The sequence below is a fragment of the Mirounga angustirostris genome, unplaced genomic scaffold (genome assembly GCF_029215605.1).
Source record: "Mirounga angustirostris isolate CCGP_5_RB_7025 unplaced genomic scaffold, mMirAng1.0.hap1 SCAF_17, whole genome shotgun sequence".
Lineage (NCBI taxonomy): Eukaryota > Metazoa > Chordata > Mammalia > Carnivora > Phocidae > Mirounga > Mirounga angustirostris.
Genome location: NW_026991725.1, coordinates 48,381,237 through 48,407,749, shown reverse-complemented (window position 1 = coordinate 48,407,749; position 26,513 = coordinate 48,381,237). Strand labels below are relative to the sequence as shown.

Genomic DNA, 26,513 nt, shown 5'->3' with positions numbered 1-26,513 from the left:
ATTTCTCTCTCTGACTCAGCCTGGGCCCTTGTACACAGCCAAGACTCCAGTAGGTTAGAGATGCTCCAGCCAAGCATTGTAGCAGATGCAGGACTTCTTAGAGGGGGAGGATGCCACCTGGGGCTGTGCGTCCCGCACCGTGGGAGGTGACCTTTTTGAGGGGAAAGGCTCTGGTCCTCTGGGGCAGCTGGGTGGGATCGTGGCTAAGGTTCCGAGCTCGGGGCTGTGGGGTTGCTGCTATGGGAGGGACAGGCACCAGAAGGGGGGGTGCTCTTAGGGGCTCAGCTATCCCCCGCTTGTCCTGCCCCAGGAAGGGGTATCAGTCCTTCATCCGGCCCTGTCTCAGACCCTGCTTTGCCCATCAAGATGCATCGGATGCGGCCCCATTCCTCTTGCCGTTCTCCACCTGGAACCCTCCATCCATGCTCTGAGCCCAGCATCTTGGACACTTCCTTTGACAGTGACTTTTATGTATGGCTAGGTCCCTCCTGAAACCATGATGACTGATTTCCATCATTCCTTTGCTCTCAAAGAGCCCTTCATGCCTTCAGAATTCCATTCCTTTGTGGTTGCTGGGACCTGTGGAAGGTTCCCAACTCACTCCCCTTCCCCACTATCCTTTATGTCCCTCGTTGATAGCACCCCCTTTGGGGAGTTCACAGCACTGGGCCACATCCTGGAGGAAGGCGCCCCCAGCTCATACCTAAGCCCCATGTTGGTTTCAGCCCAGGCACCTATGGCCCCAGATGGGATTACTGTCCAGAAGGGATCATGTCCACAATGGGCCATGGGTCTCAGAAATGTGGGGAGGGGAGGAGTTTGTCTACTGACCCAGCAACCCCCACCACCTCCCAGCAGCTCTGGTGATTGTTTCTGGCCTATAAGACCCTCTGAGAGCAAGTGCCCTGGATTATGTTCTCTGGCTGTCTTCCCTCACCCTCACCCACCACTAAAGAATCCCATCTTCTAGCTTAGAGGATGCGGGGTTCTAACAAGGACATCAGCAGGCCCACCTCTGTTCTGTGCTAGGAGTCTGCCGAGCAGGGTCCTGACTTCCCGATTAAGGAAGAGCAGGTCATTCTGACCAGCTAGGGCTCCAATAAATATTTGCGGAATGAATAAATAAGGCAGTTAGAGGAATATATGAATCAGAGTTGGAAGGGGCCATAGAATCCATTTCGTCTTGTTGCTTAATTTATAAATACATTAAATATTTACTGAGCACCCACTATGTGTCAGGCATTGTTCGCTCTAGGTGCTGGGATCCAGATAAAAATTCCTGTCCTCAGGGAGTTTATATTATAGTGTATCTCTTTCTCTTTCTTGCTCTGTGTGTGTGATAATAAACAAGATAAGTAAAATGTATAATATCATAAATAACAGCTAAAGGGGAAAATGTGCAGAGAAGAAGGACATGAAATTGGGGGGGAGGGGCTGAAATTTTAGATCATGCGATAAGGGACGTCTCCCTGTCAGGTGACTTTTGAGTCAAGTCCTAAAGGAAGTGAAAGAGCGAGCCATGTGGATATCCAAGAGAACATTCCAAGCATCGGGAACAGCAAGTGCAAAGGCCCTGGGGTGTAAGCATGTCTGGTGCATTTGAGGAACGATAAGGAGACCTGTGTAGCCAAAGCAGAGGGGAAGAGAGGAAGAGTATAGAAGATGGAATCAGATGGAATCAGAGAGTAAATGAGGTGGTGGGACAGATCTTGAGGGTGTATATGACTGGAGGCGGGAAGCAGCCATGCTAAAGAGCACAGAATGCACAACGAGAGGCTTACAAAACCTGTTTCCATTAATTTCCATTAAGGAGAAAGGCTCAGCTTGGTGCTTTACCCCTAATTTCTTTAACACTAACTTCCCTTTCTTTTTTTTTTTTTTTTTAAAGATTTTATTTATTTGAGAGAGAGAATGAGATAGAGAGAGAGCATGAGATGGGGGAGGGTCAGAGGGAGAAGCAGACTCCCTGCTGAGCAGGGAGCCCGATGCGGGACTTGATCCCAGGACTCCAGGATCATGACCTGAGCCGAAGGCAGTCGCTTAACCAACTGAGCCACCCAGGCGCCCCCTAACTTCCCTTTCTAAAAAGAGAAGGCAGCAGGGGCGCCTGGGTGGTGCAGTTAATTAAGATCTGACCCTTGGTTTTAGGTCGAGTCGTGAGCTCAGGGTTGTGAGCTCGAGCCCCACAACGCCCTAAGGCAAGCCCCTGGCTGGAGCCCCATGTGGGGCTCAGTGCAGAGTCTGCTTAAGATTTTCACTGCCCCTCCCCCTGGCGCTCATGCATGTGCTCTCGCTCTAAAATAAATAATACATCTTGGGGCTCCTGGGTGGCTCAGTCGGTTAAGCATCTGCCTTCGGCTCAGGTCATGATCCCAGGGTCCTGGGATCAAGTCCCGCTGAGCAGGGAGCCTACTTCTCCCTCTGCCTGCCTCTCCCTCTGCTTGTGCTCTCTCTCTCTGTCTCAAATAAAAATAAAATCTTAAAAAAAAACCCACATAAAATAAAATAAATAATAAATCTTTAAAAAGAGAGAGAAGGGAAGCTCCAAGCTCTAAAGCTTGGCAGGCCAGAGTACCTGGCTAGAATTTAATAATCGTGCCTTGTGATCGTTATAGTCACCTTAGTTATTGTCTGTTACCTCTGCGACACTAGCCTTTTTATAGAGAGTAGCAACATAAATTGCCCCTCTGAAATCATTCTGAACACAAAAAGGTGAGCTGATTGAAAGAAAAATTGCAAGTAAATCAAGATAGCGTAGGAATGACAGAAGTCTAGGCAACTGTTTCTCGAGCACCTGCTGTGTCGGAAGATGTTCTAGGGGCATCGGGTGCGACTGCAAACAGAGGCCTGCCTTCCCGGAGTTTGCACCCAGGTGGGGGCAGCACATTGATCCCAGGACGGCGATCCCTGCCCCGCTCTGGGGTCCAGCCCTTGCAGGGAGCCACAGTGGGAGGGACAGAGGGGACCCGCAGGTGCAAGCAGCTTCGGGCAACGTCGGAGCTGGGGGGGGGTGGGTGCTGGGCCGGGACCCAGGCCCTGGCGCTCACCGCCCCCCCGGCAGGCCAGCCCTCGCCACGCCCTGGAGCGCTATTTCCACGCCGTGGTGGCAGCCGTGGAGCAGATGGCCGGCGAACCCAACCCCAGCCGGGAGGTACACCTGGAGAGGCTAGAGGAGATTTACTGCTCGCTGCTGGGGCCGGCGGCGGCCGCCAGGGGGAGCTGCTGCGGTAAGCGGGCGGGGGCAGCGAGGCCCGGCGAGGGCCCGCAGGGGGCGCCAGAGAGCAGCGCTGCACCTGCCGCGCGCGGGGAGGGAGCCTGGGGACTGAGGGCCGCCAGGAACTTGGAAGGGGGGGGAAGCGGCTAAGAAGGCGGGTGATTTGGTCACAGTGACAGCTGTCACCTGTGGGGCACCGCCTGTCCCCCAGCTGCTGTTCCATGTTGCATGGATTAATCCTCAGAGCAAACTTCTGAGATAGAAATTATGCCCCTCGTTTTATAGACGAGAAGCCTGAGTTAGAAAGAGGCTGAAAAATCTTGCCCAACATCACCCGGCTACTAAGAATCAGACCCAGGCTGTGTTATAGAAACACGGCAGCAAGAAAGGTGACCTGGCCTGGCTGCGCTTCTGGCTCGGGGTTAGCGGGAAGGGACCAACCACGGGAGGAAAGGTCCCAAAGGACACTAGGAAGTTTGCAGGAAACAGGGGGCCGCTAAACAGCCTCGGGCAGGGAGGGGACAGGTGGCTGTTGGGCCCTGGGTGAGCCGATGGGACAGAGAGGAAGCCTGGGCTGGACCATATGGGAGAGAGGGTCTCTGCACCCTCTCTGGGCCCTATAGGAACTGGAGGGGGGAGGGCAGAGAATGCCACAGCCCTCCTCCTGCCTTCAGGTGACCGCCTGCAGGACCCGCAGCCAAGCATCCCTCTGCCCAGCCCTCACATCACCTTCCACCTGTGGACCGATGAGGAGCAGCTCTGTAAGTGCCTTGCATCTTCTCCGTGGAGAGCTGGCTGGAAATAGGTGTGTGTGTGTGTGCGCGCGTGGGTGCGTGCTCCTTGTTCCCTGAGTCGTTCTGCACATCCAGGAGGACCCATTTTCTCTATGTCAGAATAGCTCACATGCCTGGGAATTGCCACATGCCATGTTGATGCTAATAGGCAATGAATGTCCCCAGGGAGGAGGCAGTCACCAAAAACAGTTCCAGTTCCAGCAGCTGGAGAGACCCGCCTGCCTGACACTTCTATCCACCTGTGTTCCCATGCGGCTGTCCCCAGCCCTTCTCAAGGCAGGCGGGTGGGGGGCAGACAGGGGTGTGGATTATGGTGGGAAGTGCTGGGCTAGTGAACTGGGTCCAAGTCCTGGCACTTCCTTTCCTATGCTGGGTCACCCTACACTGACTCAGTTTTCTCATGGGTAATAAAATGAAAGCAGATTAGAAAAGCCTGGGAGTCTTTCCTGGAGCAGGTGCAGTCTGTTCTCTTTGTCCCGGGAGAAGCTACAGACAGTGGGAGGATGGGAGGAAGCCGATGAGTGGATATGATAAAGAGGACTCCAGGGTCAGCTAAGTGGGAGGTACTGAGTGAAGCTGACTTCTTTACTGCAGGACTTCTCAGAGCCTTTAATATGTTTACTAATGGAACTCAACAAGAGGTGGCAGGAATATGCGGGGTTCTCCGTCTTTGTTAGCCACAGAACCTTTATTCCTTTGTGGGGCATCTTGTGGGGCTTCTATCTGGCTGAACGGTGTTTGAGAAACACAGAACCACAGGCCTTGCTGGGGTGAGACCCTGCCGGCCTCACGTAACTTCTCCGCCCTGACGGTCCCCTTGTTCTCGGCATCCCAGGGAAGGAACTGGTACTCTTCCTGCGCCCGCGATCCCAGTTGCGCCTCAGTGCCGACTTGGAGGCCTTGGATCTGCAGGGCCTCTGGCCGGACCGGGAGCTGGCCCGGGCATCCATTCTGTCCACTGACAGTGGCATTGAGCGGGACCTCCCCGCAGGGGCCGACGAGCTGCCTGTCCCCGGCAGCCCTGAGATGGAGCGCGCCGGGCTGCAGCGCAAAGGAGGCATTAGGAAGCGGGTGTGGCCCCCCGACATCTTGATGCCTGCGTGCTGGGACGGGCCCCAGGGGCTGCACCGCAGGACGGGCATGCCCAGTGGGGATGGGGAGCTACTGCCCGGTGTCTCCCGGATCCACACGGCCAGGGTGCTGGTGCTGGGGGACGACAGGATGCTGGGGCGCCTGGCCCAGGCCTACCACAGCCTCAGGTAGGGCCCCGTGGTGGGGGGGCGGGGGGGAGGGCAACTGGAGGCGGGGGTGGTGCTGGCCGGGGCACAGGCAGGCCCATATGCAGCAGGGGTGCGGTCACCAGCTCGGCACTTTGCAGTGAGCTCCGTAAGCCCCGCCACCGCCCCTCGAGACAGACATTACTGTACCCATTCTGTAGATGGGAACACAGAGGCTAAGAGAGATTGAGCATGTCGCCCCAAGTCAAGAGATACTAAATACCAGAACCGGGATGTGGAACTGTTGGGAACCACAACACCTGCCTTTACGTAAACCCTGTGGTCTGCTGCCCCTTTCCAGGAAACGAGAGACCCAGAAGTTTTGCCTCACCCCCAGACTCAGCCTGCAGCTCTACTACATCCCCGTGCTGGCGCCCGAGGTGGCTGGGCAGGGCAGGGGAGGGAGGGAAGGGAGGGGAGGGACGTGGGGGAAGGAGTAGGGGGGCTGTTCCCAGCAGGGGTCTGGCTTAGGGGCTGGGCAGCCGCATCCCTGGCTCCAGGGACTAGGATCGTCCTTCCTTAGGCTGCGGGGCCGGGGGAGCCCGTCTAGATCAGGTCTGTGTTCCAGAAGCCCCAGATGCGGGCCCTGGAGGCTGAACGTCCCCTCACGGGGGCAGCCTGCCCATGGCTGAATTTTGTTTGGCTTTTCTTTTTTTTCTTTTTTTTTTTTTTAAGATTTTATTTATTTTTTAGAGAGCGAGAGAGAAACAGCATGAGAGGGGAGAGGGTCAGAGGGAGAAGCAGGCTCCCCGCTGAGCCGGGAGCCCGATGTGGGACTCGATCCCAGGACCCTGGGATCATGACCTGAGCCGAAGGCAGACGCTTAACCATCTGAGCCACCCAGGCGCCCCATTGTTTGGCTTTTCTAATGGAATTCATTGCAAGCTTCTCCTCAAACAGGGGCTCGCACACACAGCACGCTTCCCGGGGTCACATAAAAGGAAATTTCAGACAGTGGGAGCCCATTGATCTATTGGGGGGTGGGGGACAACCTTACTCTTGCAGCTTTGCATTTCTGCTGTCCCACTCTGCTTGCTTTTCCGGGAGCAGTAAATTCAAAGCAGTCCTTGTCTCTCCACTTCCAAGGCTCATGGTCATTTTTCAACGTCCCTGGCAAGCGGCCCTCAGTCAAGGGTATCCCAGCTTCACCGGAGGCGTAAAACCTAATGGTCTTCACATGGCAGAGAAACTGAGGCCCCAAGAGGTTCAGTGTTTGGCCAGTTTGCCTAGGGGAACCTCTGGCCAGGAAGAAAGTGCCAGAGACCGGGCCTGATGGGTCCGCCCTGTCCCCCTGTCCCCAGGAGCCGCCGTCATGCAGACATTCGGAGCTCAGAGAGCTGGCCACGTTCCTGGGCCGCGCAGACCCGTGGTACCAGAACACCGTCAACACACTATGCCCGGCCATCCACAAGCTGGCAGAGATGGTAGGGGGCCCGCGAGGGTAGGGGGGAGGTGGGAGGGGCCCGTTTTCAGATACCACCCTTGGCTCTCGACCTCAAGAGTCAGCCCCAGGGCCCGCTGGGGTGGGATGAGGCTGGAAGGGAGCACAAGGGAGGAGCCCTAACCAGCTCGTGGTGGAAATTCACTCGGAACTCTTAACAGGCACCTGCTTTGGGGGCGGGGGGACACTGGGGACAATGTGAAGCAGAACCTTCTTCCCTAAGGGTGTAGGCCCCCATTTCTTCCTTTTCTTCTGAGGTTCCTGGGATGGTTTCTCTGTGATTGTAAGAGCCCATGCCTCCTGGGCGCTCACACGGGCCAGGCACTCAGCAGCCCTACCAAGTAGGCACTCTTGCTGGCGGATGCTAATGTTGCCATGTCCCCATTTTACAGATCAAGCCGCGGGGATGCAAATAAGTTAGGTAACTTAGTCCAGAGTTGCAAAATGAGAGGTCGAGTCCCACTTGGAATCAGACAGCTTGATTCCAGAGCATATCCTCTTGACCACAAAACCAGGCTGCTACCCCCCAACTCTCCTGGGTGGTAGGGAGGGAGTTCCCATCTTTTCCTGACTTGAAAAGGCCTTTATCTATTAAGAAAATCTTTTTTTATATCTTTCCAGTAAACTCTACCCCCAACGTGGGGCTCGAACTCGCAACCCTGAGATGGAGAGCCTCATGCCCCACCAACTGAGCCAGCCAGGCAGGCACCCCTCATATTAAGAGAATCTTAACCTTTTTGGTGTTGCAGACTTTTTTTTCCCATTTTGTTTACTTGCCTATCAATCTTGTCAGTAGGGTTTTATGACTTACAGAAGTCCGATATTTTTATGCATTTTACTTTCATCCTTTGTGATACCTGCCGTTGGCGTCCTGCATTGACAGGTCTTCTCCACTGATTACGTTATATCCAGGATTAAACTAATATTCACTGATCATTTACTGTAACTTTTCAGGTCTCGGTTTTTCCATTTAAATAACCTGCCTGCAATCGATTTCAGGGTTGAGTGTGAGGCATGCAAATTGTTTTTTTCCAAATGGCTAGCCAGTTGTCCTAAAGCTATTTATTGCACGAACCATCTTGCCCCGTCAGTCTGAAATGCACATTTTATCATCCACTAAATTTTTACAGATGCTTGAGTTTATTCCGGGACACTTAACTCTTTCTCGTTAATCCATTCATTACCGGCCACGTTAGCATTTTTTAATTTAATAGTTGGCAGGGTAAGCCTACCCCATTACTCTCCTTCTTGAAAACCTTTCAGACTATGTTTGTTCATGTCTGTTTCCAGATAAATATTAGAAATTTGGTCAGGTTTTTTTTTTTAATCCTTCCACCTCCCTTGGGATTTCAATTGAAATTTGGAAGAGAATCAGCCTGTTTTAGGGTGTTACTCAGCCCCCTCTGGGAGCATGGTGTTTATTTTCATGTAGGGAAGTCTTGTGTGTGTCCCTCAGAATAGCCTTACACTGTTAATCACAGCGCTTTTACCCATTTCTGGTTAAATTTCCTCCTTATGTTTCCTAGTTTTTTTCTTGCCATTGTGGATGGTCTCTCTCCCCGCCCCTTATATCTGGGCGGCAGGTACTCCTACATAAAACGAGCCTCTTGATTTTAGGTACCTGATTTCTAACTTGACACTTGACTTGATTAGGGTGGTTTCTTGTACATTCTAATAGAGGCACGGGGGGAGGCCTGTTTCCTGAATTACTGCTTACCCGAAAAATGTCTTTGCGTATGCACAGGAGACTGTTTAGCTGGGTATTGAAATACTTTTTTGCTCAAAACTTGGAGGCTGTTAGAGGAGGAACGTCTTATTTGTCCTCTTCTACGGTAGCTTTTATTCCCATGCTGGTACACATGCAGGACTTAGGGTCCTCCCTGTTCTCCTTGCCCTCATAATTAACAATTTGTACGGCCCCAATGCTTCCTCCAAAAGTGGTTTCCACAGGAAGAGACTGGAAACAGTGTGAGCAAGGACAGCCTTGTTAGAGTACGTTCACCATTCCTTCATGTGGCCTTTCTGAAGGGAGCAATATTTCGATAGGCCAGACAGGAGAGTCAGAAGAGATGTTATAGGATTGGGTATGAGTTGGATGAGATAAACTCTAGCTGCTTTCCAATTCTGGTACTATGTGAGCATTCAATTTATCTAAAAGAAAAAAAAACCATGGTTCTGCTTTATAATCATATGAGGAAGGCCTGCAGGACATGGCACTAGTGTTTTCCCAATAACCTACAAATGTAAATTAATCTGTGATAAACACCCCAAGGGCTGAAGGAGACAGCAGATCCCTGCACTTCTCATGCCCTAGGTCACTTGGCCAGTGAGTGGCTGGGACCCAGCCCAGACTCTGTGATCATTGGCTATATTCCCAAGCATCTTGTCTACACCCAAGGCACCCAGCTCAGTGCCTTCCACCTAGAGGCACCCCATATGTCTTTGTGCAAGTGGAATGAATCAGAGGCCCTGGGGACCTGGGGGTGGAAATCGGGTGGGAGGAAAGGCCTAGAGTGTGTTGAGGGACCAGCTGGGTTAGTGCCTCATGGAGGGTACGTGGGAGCGTTGGAGTTTCTCTGTTACCAAAATAGCACCCCCCACAGTCACATGGAGGGTGGTGGCTGAAGACCTTCTCTGCCCCTTCACAGCCCCCGTCCCTGGACACATCCCGGACTGTGGACCCCTTCATCCTGGATGTCATCACCTACTACGTTCGCATGGGCACCCAACCCATCTACTTCCAGATCTATACTGTCAAGGTAGGTATCCCCCGCCCTGGGACTCCACGGGTAGTGTACCAGCCTGCAGGACCCCAGGACCCCACCCCCTAAACACCCTAGCCCTGGGGAAATGCAGGTTACTAGGGTACAAATCACAGACTCACTGGACTTGGTTGTTAACTGTATCCTCCTAATCTTTGGATGCATCGGATAATTCTCAGCTTCAAAGACCTCCACTGCAAGCAGAAACAGAATTTGTTCATGTGGAGGGATGCCTTAGGCTTTGACCCTGTAGAGGATGGGGGACAGGCAGTTGTGAAAATTATCACCAGGAATTGCTTTACCTCAGAATTCTTAGATGCTCACTTTCTAGTCTCTGATCACAAACTCCCATCCCTGCAAGAACCTCTCACCTTCTCCTCCAGGACCTGCCTCCTTAGAGAGATGGGCAGGTCCTTCTACTTTCTCATGTCCATTGGCCCCTTGCTGTGGTTTCCTTTCCCAACCCCGGCCTCCCTGCCCTGCTGTCTCCCGAGCCCAGAGCAGCGCTGCAGTGTGCCTTACCTTTCACTAAGCTCGGGCTCCTGAGCACCATCTGGAAAACATTCCGAAGCCCTCTGGCTGGACACAGACACTTCCGTGGTGTCCAGCCTCAGCTGGGCCTACACCGCCTTCTTGGCAAGCTCCCCCTTCCCTGCTTTTCTCCTGTCCTTCACTTTCAGCAAGTGACTTTGTCATCCACACCTCTGGGGAAAATGGAGACCATTAGGTGTCCCCACGCATGCTGTCCACACCTATCGATGCATCCACACCTTCGCGTGCGCCTCTCCAGTGGACGCGGAGCACCTCCAGCTCCAGCAAAACCCTGTTATCCGTGCCCTTCTTGTCCTCACCCACCTCCTCCTGGACCTCCCCCTCAGCCAGCCCCTCTCCTGGGCCCTCCCCTCCCCCATGCTGTCCTTGTCACCGAAAATGCACAGAACAGCCTCTGGAGCCTGCAAGGTTTCCATTCATTTTCCTGCTAAGCATGTTGCCTAGTGACAGGGCCTGGGAGGGAGAGCCCGAGAGTCAGACTCTTCCCAGACTTTGTCTCAACCTTATCTCCCACCTTGTTTTCAAGTTCCCAGGCTCAAAAGGTGGCAGGGAAGTCAGGTTTTTAAACCCTCTAGTTCCCAAGACTATCCAGCTCTTGTAGGCTGATCTGGTCAGAAAGGAGCTCTCTTGGAGGAGAAGTGTCTCTGCCCTCTGTGCTAAGTTCCACCAGCGTCTGCTGACAGTTGGCACTTTCTTAGCATCCCTCACTGACACACACCTGCATCCCCGCCCCCGATGCATCAACCTCCGTAGGCTTGGCGTCTGAGCACGGGTCTCCAGTGGGCAGGCCTCCCAGTCCCCACCGGGTGGAAGGATGCTCACTGCCCTCCACTCCTCTTGGACTGTTCACCTGCAAAATGCCCCTCCTGGCTCCCATTTTGTGTCGGGGAAGACTCTTGGAGTTGCAAGTAACAGACATCTTAAAAATCGGTGTCAGGAAAAGAGTTCTCTTGGCTCACCTCGCTGGCAAGGGCAGAGTTGACGTGGTTTTGGAAAAGTTGGGTCTGGGGCTTTAAACAGGGTGATCAGTACAGCATCTGCCTTGCTTCGTCTCCCGTCCTGGTGACAAGATAACCTGCAGCAGTCCTGGGCCAGCATTTTTTTCAAGCTCAGCAACCCCAGTTGGGGAGAGAGTGTCCCTTTTCCAACGGGATCGAGGCCAATGCTCATCAGTACGCCGATCACTATGACCCAGGAGATGGGCCACACGTCCGTCCGCCCTGAAGCCAGGGCTGTGGGGTTAGATGGCCCGACCACCATCTCCGTCTCTTTCTGTCTCGCTCTGTCCTCCAACCAGGCAGTCTGGCACTTCTGACACCATTCTTGCCAGTGACCTCCAATCGCCAGGCCCAAAGGATGCTTCCTGTCCTCTCTTTTGGGCCCTCTTCTGCATTCGACATCCCGGGCCACGATACTTTTTTCCCTTTGTCTGTACAATTAAATGTGTGATATCCATGTGTGTGTCACCAGCAAAAATCAAGGCCCGCATTTCCCCTTCTTGAAGTCCGCCCCTCGCCTGACTTCTGGAACCTTCTCTCCTGCTACTCGTCCTCTGTGACCTTCAGAGAGGCTTCTTTGCCCAGCAGCCCCTTCATTCTCTCTTTGCTTTCCATACACACCCTGATGCTCCCACCTCCAAGGCTTTGCTCACGCTGTGCCCCATCCTGGACTTCCCTTCCTGACCCCGCCTCACCTCCCCTGCCTCCTCGCCCGTCCTCACCTCTCTGTTCCTCTTGCCCCCGCAAGCAGGCTCAGGTGCTTCTCCTCTGTGTCCACAGTGCTGTGGACACAGCCCTTGCTTTTCCCTACACCTCTGTTGCATCCCTGCTCTGTGCATCACTTCCCACCCAAACTGTGAGTCCCTGGAGAGATGGTTCTGCACTTTGAATCCGAATTCTTTTTAAGATTTTATTTTTAAGGAATCTCTACACCCAACATGGGGCTCGAACCCACAACTTGGAGATCAAGAGTCGTGTGCTCTACCTACTTGAGCCAGCCAGGCGCCCCCTGTATCTGAGTTTTGAGTCTCCTGCCATTAACACAATAAATAGTGTGCGTGCATGGATGCGTGTGTGTGTGTGTGTGTGTGTGCGTGCAGGCAGTGAATCCGTGTGGCACTGGCAGGCCGTCAGGGTGCAGCAGGTGTGGAATCAGGGGCCATGTGGGGTGGTAGAGAGTCCACAGCCTGGCTGGTCCCTCCACTTGCTAGCTCTGTAGTCATGGGCACCTGCAAAAGAGGCATGATGATCTTCACCTGCCTTAGGGGTTTCATGAGGTTTCCAGTATGGTAAAGACATGGGGGGGGGGGATGCAGGGCAAGGAGGTAGGCATACAGATGATTCCAGAGCAATTCCAGAGCAGTGGCTGGGATGCTGAATGACAGCACAGCTTTGCCGCTTGTGACCTGGGGCAAGTCAGCGCACATCTCCAAGCCTTAGTGTCCAGGGTCCTAATGGAGGCTAATGAGACCCATCCCCTGGTGCTGCTGGGGGGTTAAATGAGGTCACGTAGGTCAAGGGCCTTTCTCAGAACGTCTAGTGCAGAGTAAGGTCCCAACAAAAGGGACTCTTGAGCCTCCTCCTGCACCAGGTCTCATTCATCCAAAGATCCGGCCCGCATTCCCCCAGCAAACGTCTGCGACAGAGCTGGACGTCGGCACGTGTCCTGGGCTTCCGTTAGGATCTCCCTGCTAGTGCAAGTCTAATGACTATTTCTGTGAGTCCCCATTCTGTGTTCTTTTTTTTTATTATGTTATGTTAGTCACCATACATTATATCATTCGTTTTTGATGTAGTGTTCCATGATTCATTGTTTGCGTATAACACCCAGTGCTCATTGCAGTACATGCCTTCCTTAATACCCATCACCAGGCTAACCCATCCCCCCACCCCCCTCCCCTCTAGAAGCCTCAGTTTGTTTCCCGTAGTCCATAGTCTTTCATGGTTCTTCTCCCACTCTGATTTCCCCCCCTTCATTTTTCCGTTCCTTCTCCTGATGCCCTCCATGCTATTCCTTATGTTCCACAAATAAGTGAAACCATATGATAATTGACTTTCTCTGCTTGACTTATTTCACTTAGCATAATCCCCTCCAGTTCCATCCATGTTGATGTAAAAGTTGGGTATTCATCCTTTCTGATGGCTGAGTCATATTCCATTGTATATATGGACCACATCTTCTTTATCCATTCGTCTGTTGAAGGGCGTCTCAGCTCCTTCCAGAGTTTGGCTATTGCGGACATTGCTGCTATGAACTTTGGGGTGCATATGGCCCTTCTTTTCACTACATCTGTGTCTTGGGATAAATACCCAGGAGTGCAATTGCTGGGTCATAGGGTAGCTCTATTTTTAACTTCTTGAGGCATCTCCACACCGTTTCCAGAGTGGCTGTACCAACTTGCATTCCCATCAACAGTGTAGGAGGGTTCCCCTTTTTCCGCAACCTCTCCAACATTTGTTGTTTCTTGTCTTGTCAATTTTTGCCATTCTAACTGGTGTAAGGTGATATCTCAGTGTAGTTTTGATTTGAATTTCCCTGATGGCTAATGATGTTGAACATTTTTTCATGTGTCTGTTAGCCGCTGTATGTCTTCTTTGGAGAAGTGTCTGTTCATGTCTTCTGCCCATTTTTTTGACTTGATTATTTGTTTTCTGGGTGTTGAGTTTGAGAAGTTCTTTATAGATCTTGGATACCAGCCCTTTATCTGTAGTGTCATTTGCAAATATCTTCTCCCATTCCGTGGGTTGCCTCTTTGTTTTATTGATTGTTTCCTTTGCTGTGCAGAAGCTTTTTATCTCGATGAAGTCCCAAAAGTTCATTTTCACTTTTGTTTCCCTTGTCTTTGGAGATGTGTCTTGGAAGAAGTTGCTGTGGCCAATGTCAAAGAGGTTACTGCCTATGTTCTCCTCTGGGATTTTGATGCATTTCTGTCTCACATTGAGGTCTTTCATCCATTTAGAGTTTATCTTTGTGTATGGTGTAAGAGAATGGCCGAGTTTCATTCTTTTGCATGTGGCTGTCCAATTCCATGTTCAGAGGAAGGCCCTGCACCGCCCCATCCCCCAGAGATTTCTGGCAGCCGCCTCTGCCTTCCTGACTTCCCCTTCTGAATTCTCCTTCTTCCCCTGGCATCCCGAGATGGATCTTTATCACCTTCCCCCTTTCAGACCTAATTGAGGGATTTAGGCCCTTTCTTGGGTTTCCAGAAGACAAAATCAAACAACACAAAGTGGGACAATTGGGAGAAACCTCTCACGCAGGTAAAGGGAGTAAACATCTCAGCACCGCAAATAAAAGGAAAGGTTAGGCATCCGTCCACGGTTAACGCCTTCAGCCGGAGGCCCCAGGAGCGCACCTGCCCCAGCACGGAGCTGGGTTTGCGGACAAGGGAGGAGCAGTGCACAGCGTGGGCAACCGCCGGGAGTGGTTCTGTGACTGGCATCTCGGGCGTTCTTAATTCAGAGTGATCGATCACTTTGATTCTGAGAGGCAGCAGTCCCCCTCACGTTTGCCTCGATGGGAGGGTAGGGGGATGCGGCCCGCACAGCGTTCCCGTTTTTTTCCCGTGTTTGCGACTGTGGCAGGGCCTGGTGTCAGTCTTGACCCATCAGGGTCACAGAGCGGCCTCCCCTAAGGATGCTGGCGTCTGTGAAGTCCTTGACGGTCAATGGGAGCGCGAGGCCTCGCTGGGAGTGCTTGCCCAGCTCACGGACCACTCTCGGTAGCCTCTTTTCTTTCGGGATCCCCGCTCTCAAAAATCCTGTGGCCACCTTTCCCCGCTGCGCTGCCTGGCTCCCTTCAGAGGCCCCTCCAGCCCCACATTTCTGGCCCCCCCACCCCCCCCACCCCTGAGCGGCTCAGCTCCCTCTAGCCCTTCCCTCCCTGCCCAGCTCACAGTGCAAGTCAGGAATGTGGTTCCCCTCACCGGACACAGCCCCACAACGTGAGAATTCTGTTCCCCGCTCCTGCCCTCCCCATTAGACCACACTGGTTACAGGTAGTTAGGGTTTCAAGACCAGCTTCTTCCCTGATTTATAAATATGTTATGTGGCTGGAGACACGTGGACCACAGGTGCAGGAAGTCACTGGATGCGGCTCAGAATCTAGCGCTAGCAGGATGATGGGGGACCCTCCGCCCTGCTTCCGGACACTATTCAACTATCTACACCCTCGGGTTCTGGGGGAGGAGGGTGAGCTGGCCTCCTCCAAACCTCCTCCCTGTCCCCCTTCCCTCCAGATCTTCAGGGACCTGAGCCAAGACCCCGCAGAGGACATTTTCCTCACCGAGCTGAAGGTGAAGATCCAAGACTCCAAATCCCCCAAAGGTAAGCATTTGTTTCCCCTTTCCGGGAGCTGGCTGACTCCGCTTGCCCCCGCCCAAGCCCTGTTTCCAGAAAGTCCTCCCAGCTCTCACCTTCGCTGAATACCAGGATGCCCTTGGCTCCTCCAAGCCTGCCTAGACTGGAACCCTCGAGGGGCTTCCTTCCATCCAGGGAGAGGTGCTGTCAAAATTCAGGAGCTTAGCTCGCCCTGGGTGAGGTGGGAGCAAGACGGGACGGGTGGGAGCCTCCCACCCTCAGCCTCTTCTCCCCTTGCCCCTCAGATGGCTTTTCACCCAGGAGGAAGGGCGCGGCCGAGGGCCCAGGGGCCGAGCTGTCCATCTGCTACCAGAAGGTGCGTGGCCGTGGGCGTGGTCAGAGGAGGTTGGGGGGTGGGTACGGCAGGATGGAAGCAGGTGTCAGGGACGGGCAGGTGGGGAGCAGATCGAGCCAGAACCTTCAGCCTGTCCCCGGACTTCTCCCAGCCTCTGGAGAGTTTTGCAGGGATGGGTGCATTACAATTGGCCTTGTGTGCAGCCCAGGAGGCCCTCTGATTTAAGGAACAAGGGGGCTGTCCCATCGCTCAAAAATACCTTCCTCCCTGGCCGACCGGATGCTTGAACTGATGGCATCAGAGACACATTCCCTTGGGTCCGGGAGGCTGAACGTGGTCCCCGGGGCCAAGAGTGCTCTAGGCCTTTCTCCACCAGCCCCTTGTTGGACAGGAGCGACACAGACAAGAATCTCAGTCAGGCCAGGGGCGGGAAGCAGGACTGTTGACATGAGGATGCCCAGGAACAGGGCTCTTCTGAGGACCCCCATCTGTTCCTGCCTCCCCCTCCCCAGGCCCTGCTCAGCCACCGCGCCCAAGAGGTCTCCAGTTCCCTGCGGGCCACTGGGCTGGTCCTGAAGGCCCTTCCAGCCAGTGACACTGAGGGTGAGGAGTGGGGACAGCAGAGAGAGAGACACAGAGAGAAGGCACGAGAAGCGGGGAGGACGGGGGAGAAGGAGAATGACAGTCGAGTGACAGTAGACGGGGAGAGCCAGGGGAGTCGGGCCTCCCACCTGTCCCTGGGATCCTAGAACGAGGCTGAGTCCCTACCAGTGCTGGGCCCAGGGCCGGGCGCTGGATACCTGGGTGAGGCGTGGTCCCCACCATCAGGGTGCTCACCAGCGGGGAACGCACCGTAGCCGTGGCCTCTGGCTGTGCCCTGTAGACCTGATGAGACAACAGCTAGAAGTCGGAGGCACCCCATGGAGGCAGGTGCATTTGCCCTCCTGCTTCTGCGTCGGGCCCGCAGAACTAGTTGTGTTGGGTCTGGAGATGTTGAATGTCGTTCCACGGGGCAGGTACTCTCCAGTTCGCAAAAGGCGCCACTGGTCCAAATTAGCTAATTCTGGCCAGTTGCCTAATTAGAGCTATACAGTAGATAATCAGATAGTCGATCTAATTACCTAACTACCTAAATCTAAAATGGGGATGAAAAAAGATACCGATTTATATGCATATCGTAAATTATACATATGAGCTCTCCCGTTAGCCCCCTGGTCTTCTGAAATGACGAAAAGTTTTGTAAGGTGGATTAACGTCACCGAACACCTTCATCAGAGGCGAGGCCATGTTCAACGTCAAACACGTCAACGCTTTGAATCCTGTGAGACAGGCATTATTACTGTTAGCAGCTTTTTACTGGAGAGGTAATGAAGCCAGAAAAATGACCCACCCAAGGTCATGTCCCACCTCCTTCCTCCCAGGTTCGGGGCCCACCCACGCCCTCCCATCTGCTGCTCCAGTCATAGACCTCAGGTGCCTGAATGTCAGCGTGATGGAGGTGGTCAAGTCCTCCAACTTGGCGGGCAGGTCCTTCTCTGTAAGTACTGGTTTGAATGGGATGCTCTGACAGGGCAGGTGGATGGGAGCCTGGGCTGGGGGTGTTCAGAGAAGGGGAAATGTCTTCTGAGCCTTTGCTGTCGAAGTGGGTCTTCCTATTGGAAAGAATCTGCTTTCCCCCCATCTGTGAGGTGCTGAGCGTAAGTAAGACACAGTGAGACTTAAGGCCTTGCCCTCCACCTGCTGGCCCTCCAAGGACCTAGAACATGCCCCCAAATAGAAACTGCGTGCACATTCTGGCTTCCCCAGCAGTCAGACTCCTACGCAACAAACCTTGGACCAAATCGAACCAGCTCTTTTAACCTCGCTGCCCTTTGCCCTTATTGATACTTATTGATTTGGATTCCCTTATTGATACAGACCTAGGACCTGCCCATATGCTCCCTATCTGATGGCCTCTCTGGACTTCACTTCCCTACTCAGCGGGCTGTGAATCCCATGATTATACCTGAACCCTATTCCAGACGCCCTCCACTCCCCCACACCACCGACCAGGCAGACACTGTCTTGGGATCAAGCCACCTACTCAGTCTGACTCCAGTGGCTTCTTCTGGAATAAATTCTACATCCATGGGAGCAAACACCCGACCTCCCACCTTAACAGGACCCTTGGCATCACTCAACCCTCTTCTCTTGCTCCTCTTCTGGGCTCTTGTTCATCTATGTTAGTTCCTTTTCTCCAGCGTGGACCCTCTCTACCGCTCCTCCCTCGTAGCCTGGAAATGTGCTCGGGTCTTTTCCATCCTAGAAGGAAAATCTCTACCATGATCCGCTTACCTCTCTAGCTACCACTGTACTCCTTCTCTTCCTGGTCAGGGGTCTTGAGAGATACCCCCACAGGAGTTTCCAGTCCCTTGCCAAAGACTCTCCTCCCCACTGCCATCTGCATACAGCCCACCCCACCTTGGTAAAGCCACCTCCGTGCCACTAAGACCAAAGTTCACCTTCGAGTCCTTAATGTTTCTTTTTCTTCCCCTTTAAAAATGATGTTTGTTTTTTAAAAAGATTTTATTTATTCATCTGACAGAGACAACAAGCAGGGAGAGTGGGAGAGGGAGAAGCAGGCTCCCCGCAGAGCAGGGAACCCGATGTGGGGCTCGACCCCAGGACCCTGGGATCATGACCCGAGCTGAAGGCAGACGCCTAAGGACTGAGCCACCCAGGCGCCCCAATAATGTTTTAACCTATAAACAAAAGTTTAGTGATATGGGAGAAATGCAAAAAAATTTTTTTAAAAAGCACAAAGAGGTAAAACCACTTCGAGTCCCATTTTCTAGAGAGGATGACTGTTACTATTCCAAGGTGCAAACATCCAGCCTCTTTTTTGCATATCTGTACATAATAGATAGCTATAGACACATGGATGCTTACTTCCTTGTATGTCTCCTCAACTGGGAGCTCCTACCTGTTGGGGTTTTCTCTGTGGGAAAACTGGGTCGAAACCTTGACCTTCTAGAGAATTCTGTATCTGCCTTTGCCACGGGCCCCCGGGATATCATCAGCCCAGGACCATATTTGGAGTTAATTTCTAGGCTCAGAAATTCCCAGACCATGCAAACAGTGAACATGTATACCCCAGATCCCCCTAAGGGCAGACGTGGCTTGGAATTCCCAGGGGAGACTCGTTCTCCTCATCCCATAGCACAGCTGCTGTTTTTCTAATCGAGTCTTTTGCTAAGAGCATGGCCTTCAAGGGTCCTTGAAGGCAATCTCAGTTTCCAATCCCTTGGGCCTGTCCCCTGGTCCCCATGGCTGTTGAAACCCAAGCCCCTTGATTCCTGACATCACCGAATGACCCTGGGACGACAAAGCATGTGACCCACACAACTTCAACTTTAGAATTTATGTGGCATTGTCTTCACTGCCCCATATATGATCGATTTTTTTTTAAAGATTTTATTTATTTATCTGAGACAGAGAGAATGAGAGAGACAGAGAGCACATGAGAGGGGGGAGGGTCAGAGGGAGAAGCAGGCTCCTTGCTGAGCAGGGAGCCCGATGCGGGACTCGATCCCGGGACTCCAGGATCATGACCTGAGCCAAAGGCAGTCGCTTAACCAACTGAGCCACCCAGGCGCCCTATATGATCGATTTTTAAATATCCTGTGATAACTAAAGAGGACATGTGTGTTTTCTGTCTACAGAATACAAACTAAGGTACTTAATTATTAGGTCAAACACATCATACTACTCAAATCTGCCATGTAGAAATGTTGGTCTGCTTCATCTATCCAAAACAAGAAAGGTTTGTCCACATTCCCAGTATGGCTTTGATTTTGTCAGTTTGATCTCAGTTTGTTCAAACCTGAGTGTTCTAGTTTCTGATACTGCTGCTTTGGAATAGGATGCCTCCTTCTGGCCAGCCTTTGTATAAGACTGTTCCTTTCTCTCCCTTTCTAGAAGCTTCTGATGCTTCACTTCATAGAAGGTTCTGGAACATCACAAGCACATGCCTTGGTGGAATCTTTTTCATTCATTATTGTGGATCTTTAAAGGGCATTATCAATCTGGAGACTCCCATCTTTTGGCTCTAACATATTTCCTAATGTAGTTTTAAAAATTATTTCCTTCAGGGCGCCTGGGCGGCTCAGTCGGTTGGGCGACTGCCTTCGGCTCGGGTCATGATCCTGGAGTCCCGGGATCGAGTCCCGCATCGGGCTCCCTGCTCGGCGGGGAGTCTGCTTCTCCCTCTGACCCTCCCCCCTCTCATGTGCTCTCTCTGTCATTCTCTCTCTGTCAAATAATAAATAAAATCTTAAAAAAAATAAAATAAAATAAAATAATTTCCTTCCTCTTCCCTCTTTTCCTCAAAGTTCTACATATCTGAATTGTGACTTTTTGGCCTCTTTCCCGGGGCTCTTTTTCCTAAACCCGTTCCTTAAATAGCTAGTGTTCTCAACTTTCATCCACAGCTCACTTCTTTTCTCATTCCCTGGACTACCTAACCCACATACGTGGTTTGAGTCCGATGTGCTCAGGGCACCCAAATCTCTATCCCCGGCTCTGGTAGTCAAACCCCGAGTTTCTGACTCTGCATTCAACTCCGCGCGAACCAGACGTCCCACAACACCCCACACTCAAGACCTGCAAAACCAAAGCCAGTACTTTCGGATAGTTAAGAGCTCTCTAGAACCAGACTGAGACGGCCTGGGTTTCGGAGCTCAGCTCTGCCATTTACCAGCTGTGTGACTTCAGGCGAGTTAATCAAGCTGCCTGTGCCTCAGTCTCATCATCTGTAAATGGGGATGATAGTGATAGCACTGAATTTACCCAGTTGTTGCGGGGATGAAATGATGGTCACATGCAGAGCTCTCAGAAGAGTGTGTGGCCAAGTAAAAGCTATGCATGTGCTAACAGTGATTTTTAATTCATTCTCTCACCACTGTGGCTGACCTCTCACTTAATGGTATCATCATTACCCAGTCACCTCTGCCAGGATACTGGGAGTCCCCTCAGATTCCTCCTCTTCCTCCCCTCCCTGTGCCCTGCTGCTTATCTCTCTCAACACTTCTCGAACCTCGCCCTTTCCCCCATCTCCCTCCTTCTGAGTCACCTAGGTTGACAAACCACCGCAATTTGCCCAGGACCGAGGACTGCTTCCCGGGGCATGGGACATTCTGTGCTAAAGCCTGGACGGTCCCAGGCAAATCAGGACGGGTTGGTCACCCTTGCTGCAGACTTTCATCATCCCCTTTTCCTGGACAAATGCTGTAGCCTCCTAGCTGGTCCCCCTTATGCCACTGCAATGCCCCTTAGGTCCACCCACCACATCTCTGCCCGAGTGCTCTTTCTAAAAACCCTCTGTCATTTCCCATTCTCCACGGCAGAAGGGCAGAAAAACCCTCTAGTTTTGCATAGTGTGGCTCCCATCCCTCCCCCCACACACCTCACCCCTAAATAGTGCACTATTTCTGGGACAGCCCATCCACTGTAGGAGAGCTCTGATTGGCTGAGAGGTCTCCACCCCCCCCCAGCTGAAATCTGCCTTCCTATTGGACAGCTCTGTGCACGAGCCTCAAGCCCCAAGGTGGATCTCTTTCAACTGACCTCCACGGCTGCACTTACAGAGTGAAATCCCAGAGTCCTGTGGTCCCCCACGGGGCCAAAGCCAGGCAGGTCTGCATGTGTCCAGGCATGCAGGCCACAAAGGGGAAATGAAGGCATCTGTCTACACAGCAAGCACGTGGAAGGAGGCCTTTAGACTGCTTCTGGCTACCGGGAGGGCAGGGTCATGGGAGCCCAGATCCTGCTGGGAGTTACCTAGAGCGGCCTGATGCAGAGAAAGAGCACTGTGTCTGGAGTCAGGGAGAAACATCCCACACCTACTACTGTGAAAGCTTTAGAAGATCACAGTCAATACCTCCGGACCTTGGTCTTGTCCTCTGTGGGAACCCGGAGTTTCCCTCACAGCGGGGGTCAGTTCAGGTGGGGCCCCCTAAGCTATCATAATGCATCTGGCTTTCCCCACTCCCCAGCCCGCATAGGACTCCAGCCTCCCTGCAGTCTCTCCAGGTACTTCTGGAAGGTCATGGACCACAACTGCCCACCATAGCTGAGGGCCCCAGGCCCCGATGCTGCCGTGGGTCCTGATGCACAACAGGGGAGAAGTCTCCTTTCCCTTTGTGTCACTCTCTGTCCCAGCAAGGCTTAAGGCTTTCTGCCTTTGCTCAAACCCACCTGTTCTGACTCATAGGAGTCTATAGATGGAGGGATGGCAGGAGGGGGCTTGGGCTAGGAGACAGATGGAGCAGCAAAAGAACCCACAGTGGGGTCCCCATCCCCTCTGACAACTGAAGCCGCTACTCATGCTTGGCTCCTTCTTGCACAACTATAATTAAGGAGAGTAACAACGGGTCAACAGAAATACAGGGCTTACCGTGTCTCGGGCACGTGGTATATTCTCTCCCTTTTAATCTTCACAAAACAATCCTACAAGGTAATTGCTATTACTACCACGTTTTGGTTTTGTTTTCTCAGTAGGTGAGAAATAAAAGCACAGAGAGATTAAGAAATACGTCCAAGGTCACACAGCTAATAAGTGGTAGAGTTGAGACCAGAACCCAGGCAGTCTGTCTGTAGGGCTCCTGGGTGGCTCAGTTGGTTAAGCATCCGACTCTTGATTTCAGCTCAGGTCATGATCTCAGGGTCATGATCTCAGGGTTGTGGGATCGAACCCCCCGCATCAGGCTCCACACTCAGTGGGGAGTCTGCTTGAGATTCTCTCCCTCTGGCCCTCCCCCTCTTCTCTCTCTCTCTCTCTCAAATAAATAAATAAATCTTTAAAAAAAAAAAATTCCTTGCCTGGGCTCGACTCCAGACCACTTAAATCAGAATCTCTAATTTTATATCTTGGAAAGGTGATGCTCATGAGCAGCCAGGACTTGCGAATTCTTGAATGAATATGAATCCTAAAGGCTCAGAACGTTGTGGGGATGAACCACCAAAGCTGCTGTCTGCACGTAGGGGGCGCCGGCCACCTGGAAAGGCCATCTGACTGCCCCACGTGTATCTGACCCCTAGATGATTCCACGATACAAACAGATACAGGCCCGGTCTGCATCATGAGACTAGGTGGCTGCTTCCCAGGGAAATAATTTTGCATGTAATCCAATTCTGAGATCGGCAGTCAGGACTCATAGAACCCCTGAAATACTGCCCCCCCCAACATTGCACTTGTGATATATTCACCTGGGATGTGGGGGTGCTGAGGCACCTGGATAACCTGGCAAGCACCAGCCACGGCATTCGTGGTGGTTTGAAATTTAGGACAACAGATTGGGAGAAGACTTGCAGAAATGAGAGACCCAAGGGCCGGGGGGAGCCCAGATGCAGTTTCTGCAGACTTGTCAATGCTCCAAGTCACTTGCAGGAAGAGAGCTGGGGACCCCGTGGGCTAGTCTGTGGAAATACACCGCAGAGGGCAGGAGGTGTTGGCAAGGTGAAGGTCGTGAAGGTGACACGCACACGAGCTGTCTCTCTGTTGTAGACGGTGACGAACACCTTCCGGACGGCCACCATCCAGATCCAGAGCCAGGACCAGAGGCTCCTCACGCTGCTGCTGGACAAGGACAGTCGGCGCACGTACAGGGATGTGGTCAGGTGAGGCCGTGCCTCGCCACCCCTCCGTGCCCCACGGAGCGATCCCCTACCACCTCCTGCCTCTAGCCCAGGACACCTGTCGGAGGCAGAGCCTGGGGCCGGGCAGGTGGGGTCCACCTGCTGGCGTGGACTGAGGCCACTGCCCGGTGACTTCCTGGGAATCCAGGAAGAAGAGCAAATGAATGGGGCAGCCGAGGATACCAATGTTTCTGGAGATTTCCTCTGCATCCGCTCAGCCTGCGGCCGTAGCCACAGATGCAACCCCCGTGTGGGCACTGATCCCTCCCACACAGGCTGGCTTTCTGTGGCAGTTGTTAATGCAACCCCCTAGCTATTTCCCCCGGGGCAGAGTAGTTGGGTATGGACGGGGTGTACACAGAGGGACCCACGCAGGCAAACCTCCTCTCCCGGGGTCCACCCCTGGCCTGGGTGCTCTTTCCTTGCCCCGACTCCCCCTCCTCAGTCTGCAAGGCCTCCTCCCGTATACCCTGTAATAGAGGGGATGTCTTCACAATGCCCCAGCCGATCTGACCCCAGAGATGGGTCTCCTGAGCCAGCCTCTCTGCACCCACAGGTTCGAGGTTGCTCCCTGCCCAGAGCCGTGTTCCGGGACACACAAGTCCAAGGCGCCGTGGCTCGGTTCACCCCAGCCGGAGGTGAAAGGGACCAAAGCCAAGCCCAAGCCCCTTCTGATGCCCATCAACACGTTCTCCGGCATCGTCCAGTGAGCCTGAAGGGGCGGCAGAAGTGCTGACTCTGAGAGCCCCAGACCAAGAGGAAGGATATACTACCCCGCCGGCCTCCAAACCCTCACACCAGCAGCCGGGACAAGGCCTGGCTGTCCTGGGTGGCTTCTGGCTGTGAGTAGGAGCCAGCGAGTGACCAGAGCACAGGGAGCTCGGCCGTGGCAGGTGATGGTGCAGGGCCCACACCCAGGCCCAAAGATGGTCCCAGCAAAGCTGCACACACACAAGCAAGACCCAGCTCTGAGCACAAATGTCCATACGCCTTTGTTTATTTTTAGTCCCCACCTCTCCCACTCAAGCTCCCCCCTCGCCCCTTAAAACCCAAGTGAGAGCTGCTGTTTTGTCCAGGCCCCGTGGCCTGGGGGAAATGGGAAGCAGGGCAAAGGCACCTCCTCTCTCCTGAGTCTGTTCCTTTCCTCCCTCCAGCCACCACCCACACCCTGCGTGCCCAGGCAGGTGTCTCTCCTGGAGGAGAGGAAAATGTCAGATTCAATAAAGGCACACTAAAGCCCTTTTGCTTTTATCTAATACCTAGTGACATTCGGATTTTAATAGAGATCCAGGGCCATACGTGATCTGACCTCATGAGTCCTCTTAGGCCAGTTGGGAGTTCTGTGGAGTATTATTGGTGTGTTCTCTCTGGCGCCCACCCCTCTCCCCGTTCACGTGGACTTAGGGACTTCTGACCAGCACCGTCCCAGAACAGAGATGGGGATGCAAAGTCATTTCAAAGGAGCCAGATAGTAAAGACATGAAAATTCTTGGCTTTTGAGTTCCAAAACTTATATCCAGATGCAAAATAGGGAAGATCAGGGACACAGAACTTCTATCCTCACCGCCAGGACTAGGTGGGGGGCAGGAGGGAAAGTGGAGAGGGCAGGGTCCCAGGGGAGAGTGGGAGGAGGGTGTGGAAGAATCCCTTTCAGGTTCGGGGATCCAAGAGTACAGAGGTAGATGCTTTACTTCCGGCCTCATTGCCCGGGGAGTGGGGACAAGTCTGGAAGACTCCCTGTGAGAGGGGCCTCCTGGGGGTCTAGGCAGAGGGGTCCAAGGGACACCAGTATGGCAGTGTGCCTGCCCCTCAGTGGACATCAGCCCTGGACAGAGTGAAGACGGAGGAGTGGATGGATGTGAGATCCTCCACTGAAGCTGTCCCCTCCCAAAACAGAACCCAGGGAGAGAGGGATTAGGGACAGTCCCCAGTGAGCCTGAGTGGTTTTAAACCGGAAATGACTGATATCACTGAATTTGAGTGAGTTCACCTGGAGGTGGCTAAATATTATTTCTCTGCTCTTGGCGTGATATACACTGATTCCTATCGATTTTGGCATTCACACAGTGACTAGATTCTTTCAGTAAACATTTGCAGAGTTTACCAGTTGTTAGAATTAGGTGAGGGCGCCTGGGTGGCTCAGTTGGTTAAGCGACTGCCTTCGGCTCAGGTCATGATCCTGGAGTCCCGGGATCGAGTCCCGCATCGGGCTCCCTGCTCAGCAAGGAGCCTGCTTCTCCCTCTAACCCTCCCCCCTCTCATGTGCTCTCTGTCTCTCTCATTCTCTCTGTCTCAAATAAATAAATAAATCTTAAAAAAAAAAAAAAGAATTAGGTGAGATCTCTGGGCTCCCCAGCAGTAATCTCTCTACCAGCTCACCATGGAAAGCATGTTGCAGACCAAATTTTGCTACACATTCAGACGGGTGTTGGCAAGCCGCCATCCCCCTCAACCCCACCCGCCAGCCAAACTAGGTGCTCTGAGCACACCTTGCACGAAAATTTCACGGAATCGGTGGCTGGACGTTGGACCATTTGGGAGTAAAGCCTATGACACCATTTCAAAGGGCTGGACCACTTGGGATCTCCAGATTCCTATAAATGCTTGCCCAAGGAGCAAACGCCTCCAAGAAAACTATGACCAATCCACTAATATCAGCAGTGAAATTTCACCAGTATCTATCAGGCTAATTCGTGAAACCCCTTCGGTTGATCTAAGACTGCTGACGTGTTGGTATTCGCTGCTTCCGGAGCGCAGCTTTTGGATTAAATGTTAGCTAACTGCCTCTGGAGGCTGTACCCCCGAACTGGACCACGGAGCACCCTTCGGTGTAGATTAAAACTCTCTGATACACACACACTGTTAGAGGGGCTGGGACGGCTGTCTGGATGGGGTGCAGAGTGCCACCCCAAGGCAGCCCTCAGCTGTCCGCCCTCTGGGGATCGCTCCGCTCAAGAAAGCTGTCACCCAGGGGCGCCTGGGTGGCTCAGTCATTAAGCATCTGCCTTCGGCTCAGGTCATGATCCCAGAGTCCTGGGATCGAGCCCCACGTCGGGCTCCCTGCTCGGCGGGAGGCCTGCTTCTCCCTCTCCCACTCCCCCTGCTTGTGTTCCCTCTCTCGCTGTGTCTCTCTCTGTCAAATAAATA

At 53.0% G+C, this 26,513-nt stretch overlaps 1 protein-coding gene across 4 annotated transcripts in view; it reads left to right on the top strand.

The window, feature by feature from the left end:
* The window catches only part of PIK3R6 (phosphoinositide-3-kinase regulatory subunit 6), a 54,529-nt gene extending 28,053 nt beyond the window's left edge, over positions 1-26,476 (top strand). The window contains exons 9-20 of one of the 4 annotated variants that reach the window (XM_064583659.1): positions 3,062-3,227; positions 3,889-3,975; positions 4,844-5,267; positions 5,587-5,665; positions 6,587-6,709; positions 9,375-9,485; positions 15,277-15,364; positions 15,643-15,713; positions 16,205-16,295; positions 17,114-17,229; positions 23,236-23,348; positions 23,923-26,476. In XM_064583659.1, the coding sequence (XP_064439729.1) occupies positions 3,062-3,227; positions 3,889-3,975; positions 4,844-5,267; positions 5,587-5,665; positions 6,587-6,709; positions 9,375-9,485; positions 15,277-15,364; positions 15,643-15,713; positions 16,205-16,295; positions 17,114-17,229; positions 23,236-23,348; positions 23,923-24,076 (1,623 nt within the window). In that variant the 3' untranslated portion in view covers positions 24,077-26,476. Of the gene's footprint in view, positions 1-3,061; positions 3,228-3,888; positions 3,976-4,843; positions 5,268-5,586; positions 5,666-6,586; positions 6,710-9,374; positions 9,486-15,276; positions 15,365-15,642; positions 15,714-16,204; positions 16,296-17,113; positions 17,230-23,235; positions 23,349-23,922 lie in introns of those variants that run through there. The other 3 variants (XM_064583660.1, XM_064583658.1, XR_010408766.1) reach the window with 3 other exon arrangements.
* Positions 26,477-26,513: the final 37 nt, after the last annotated feature.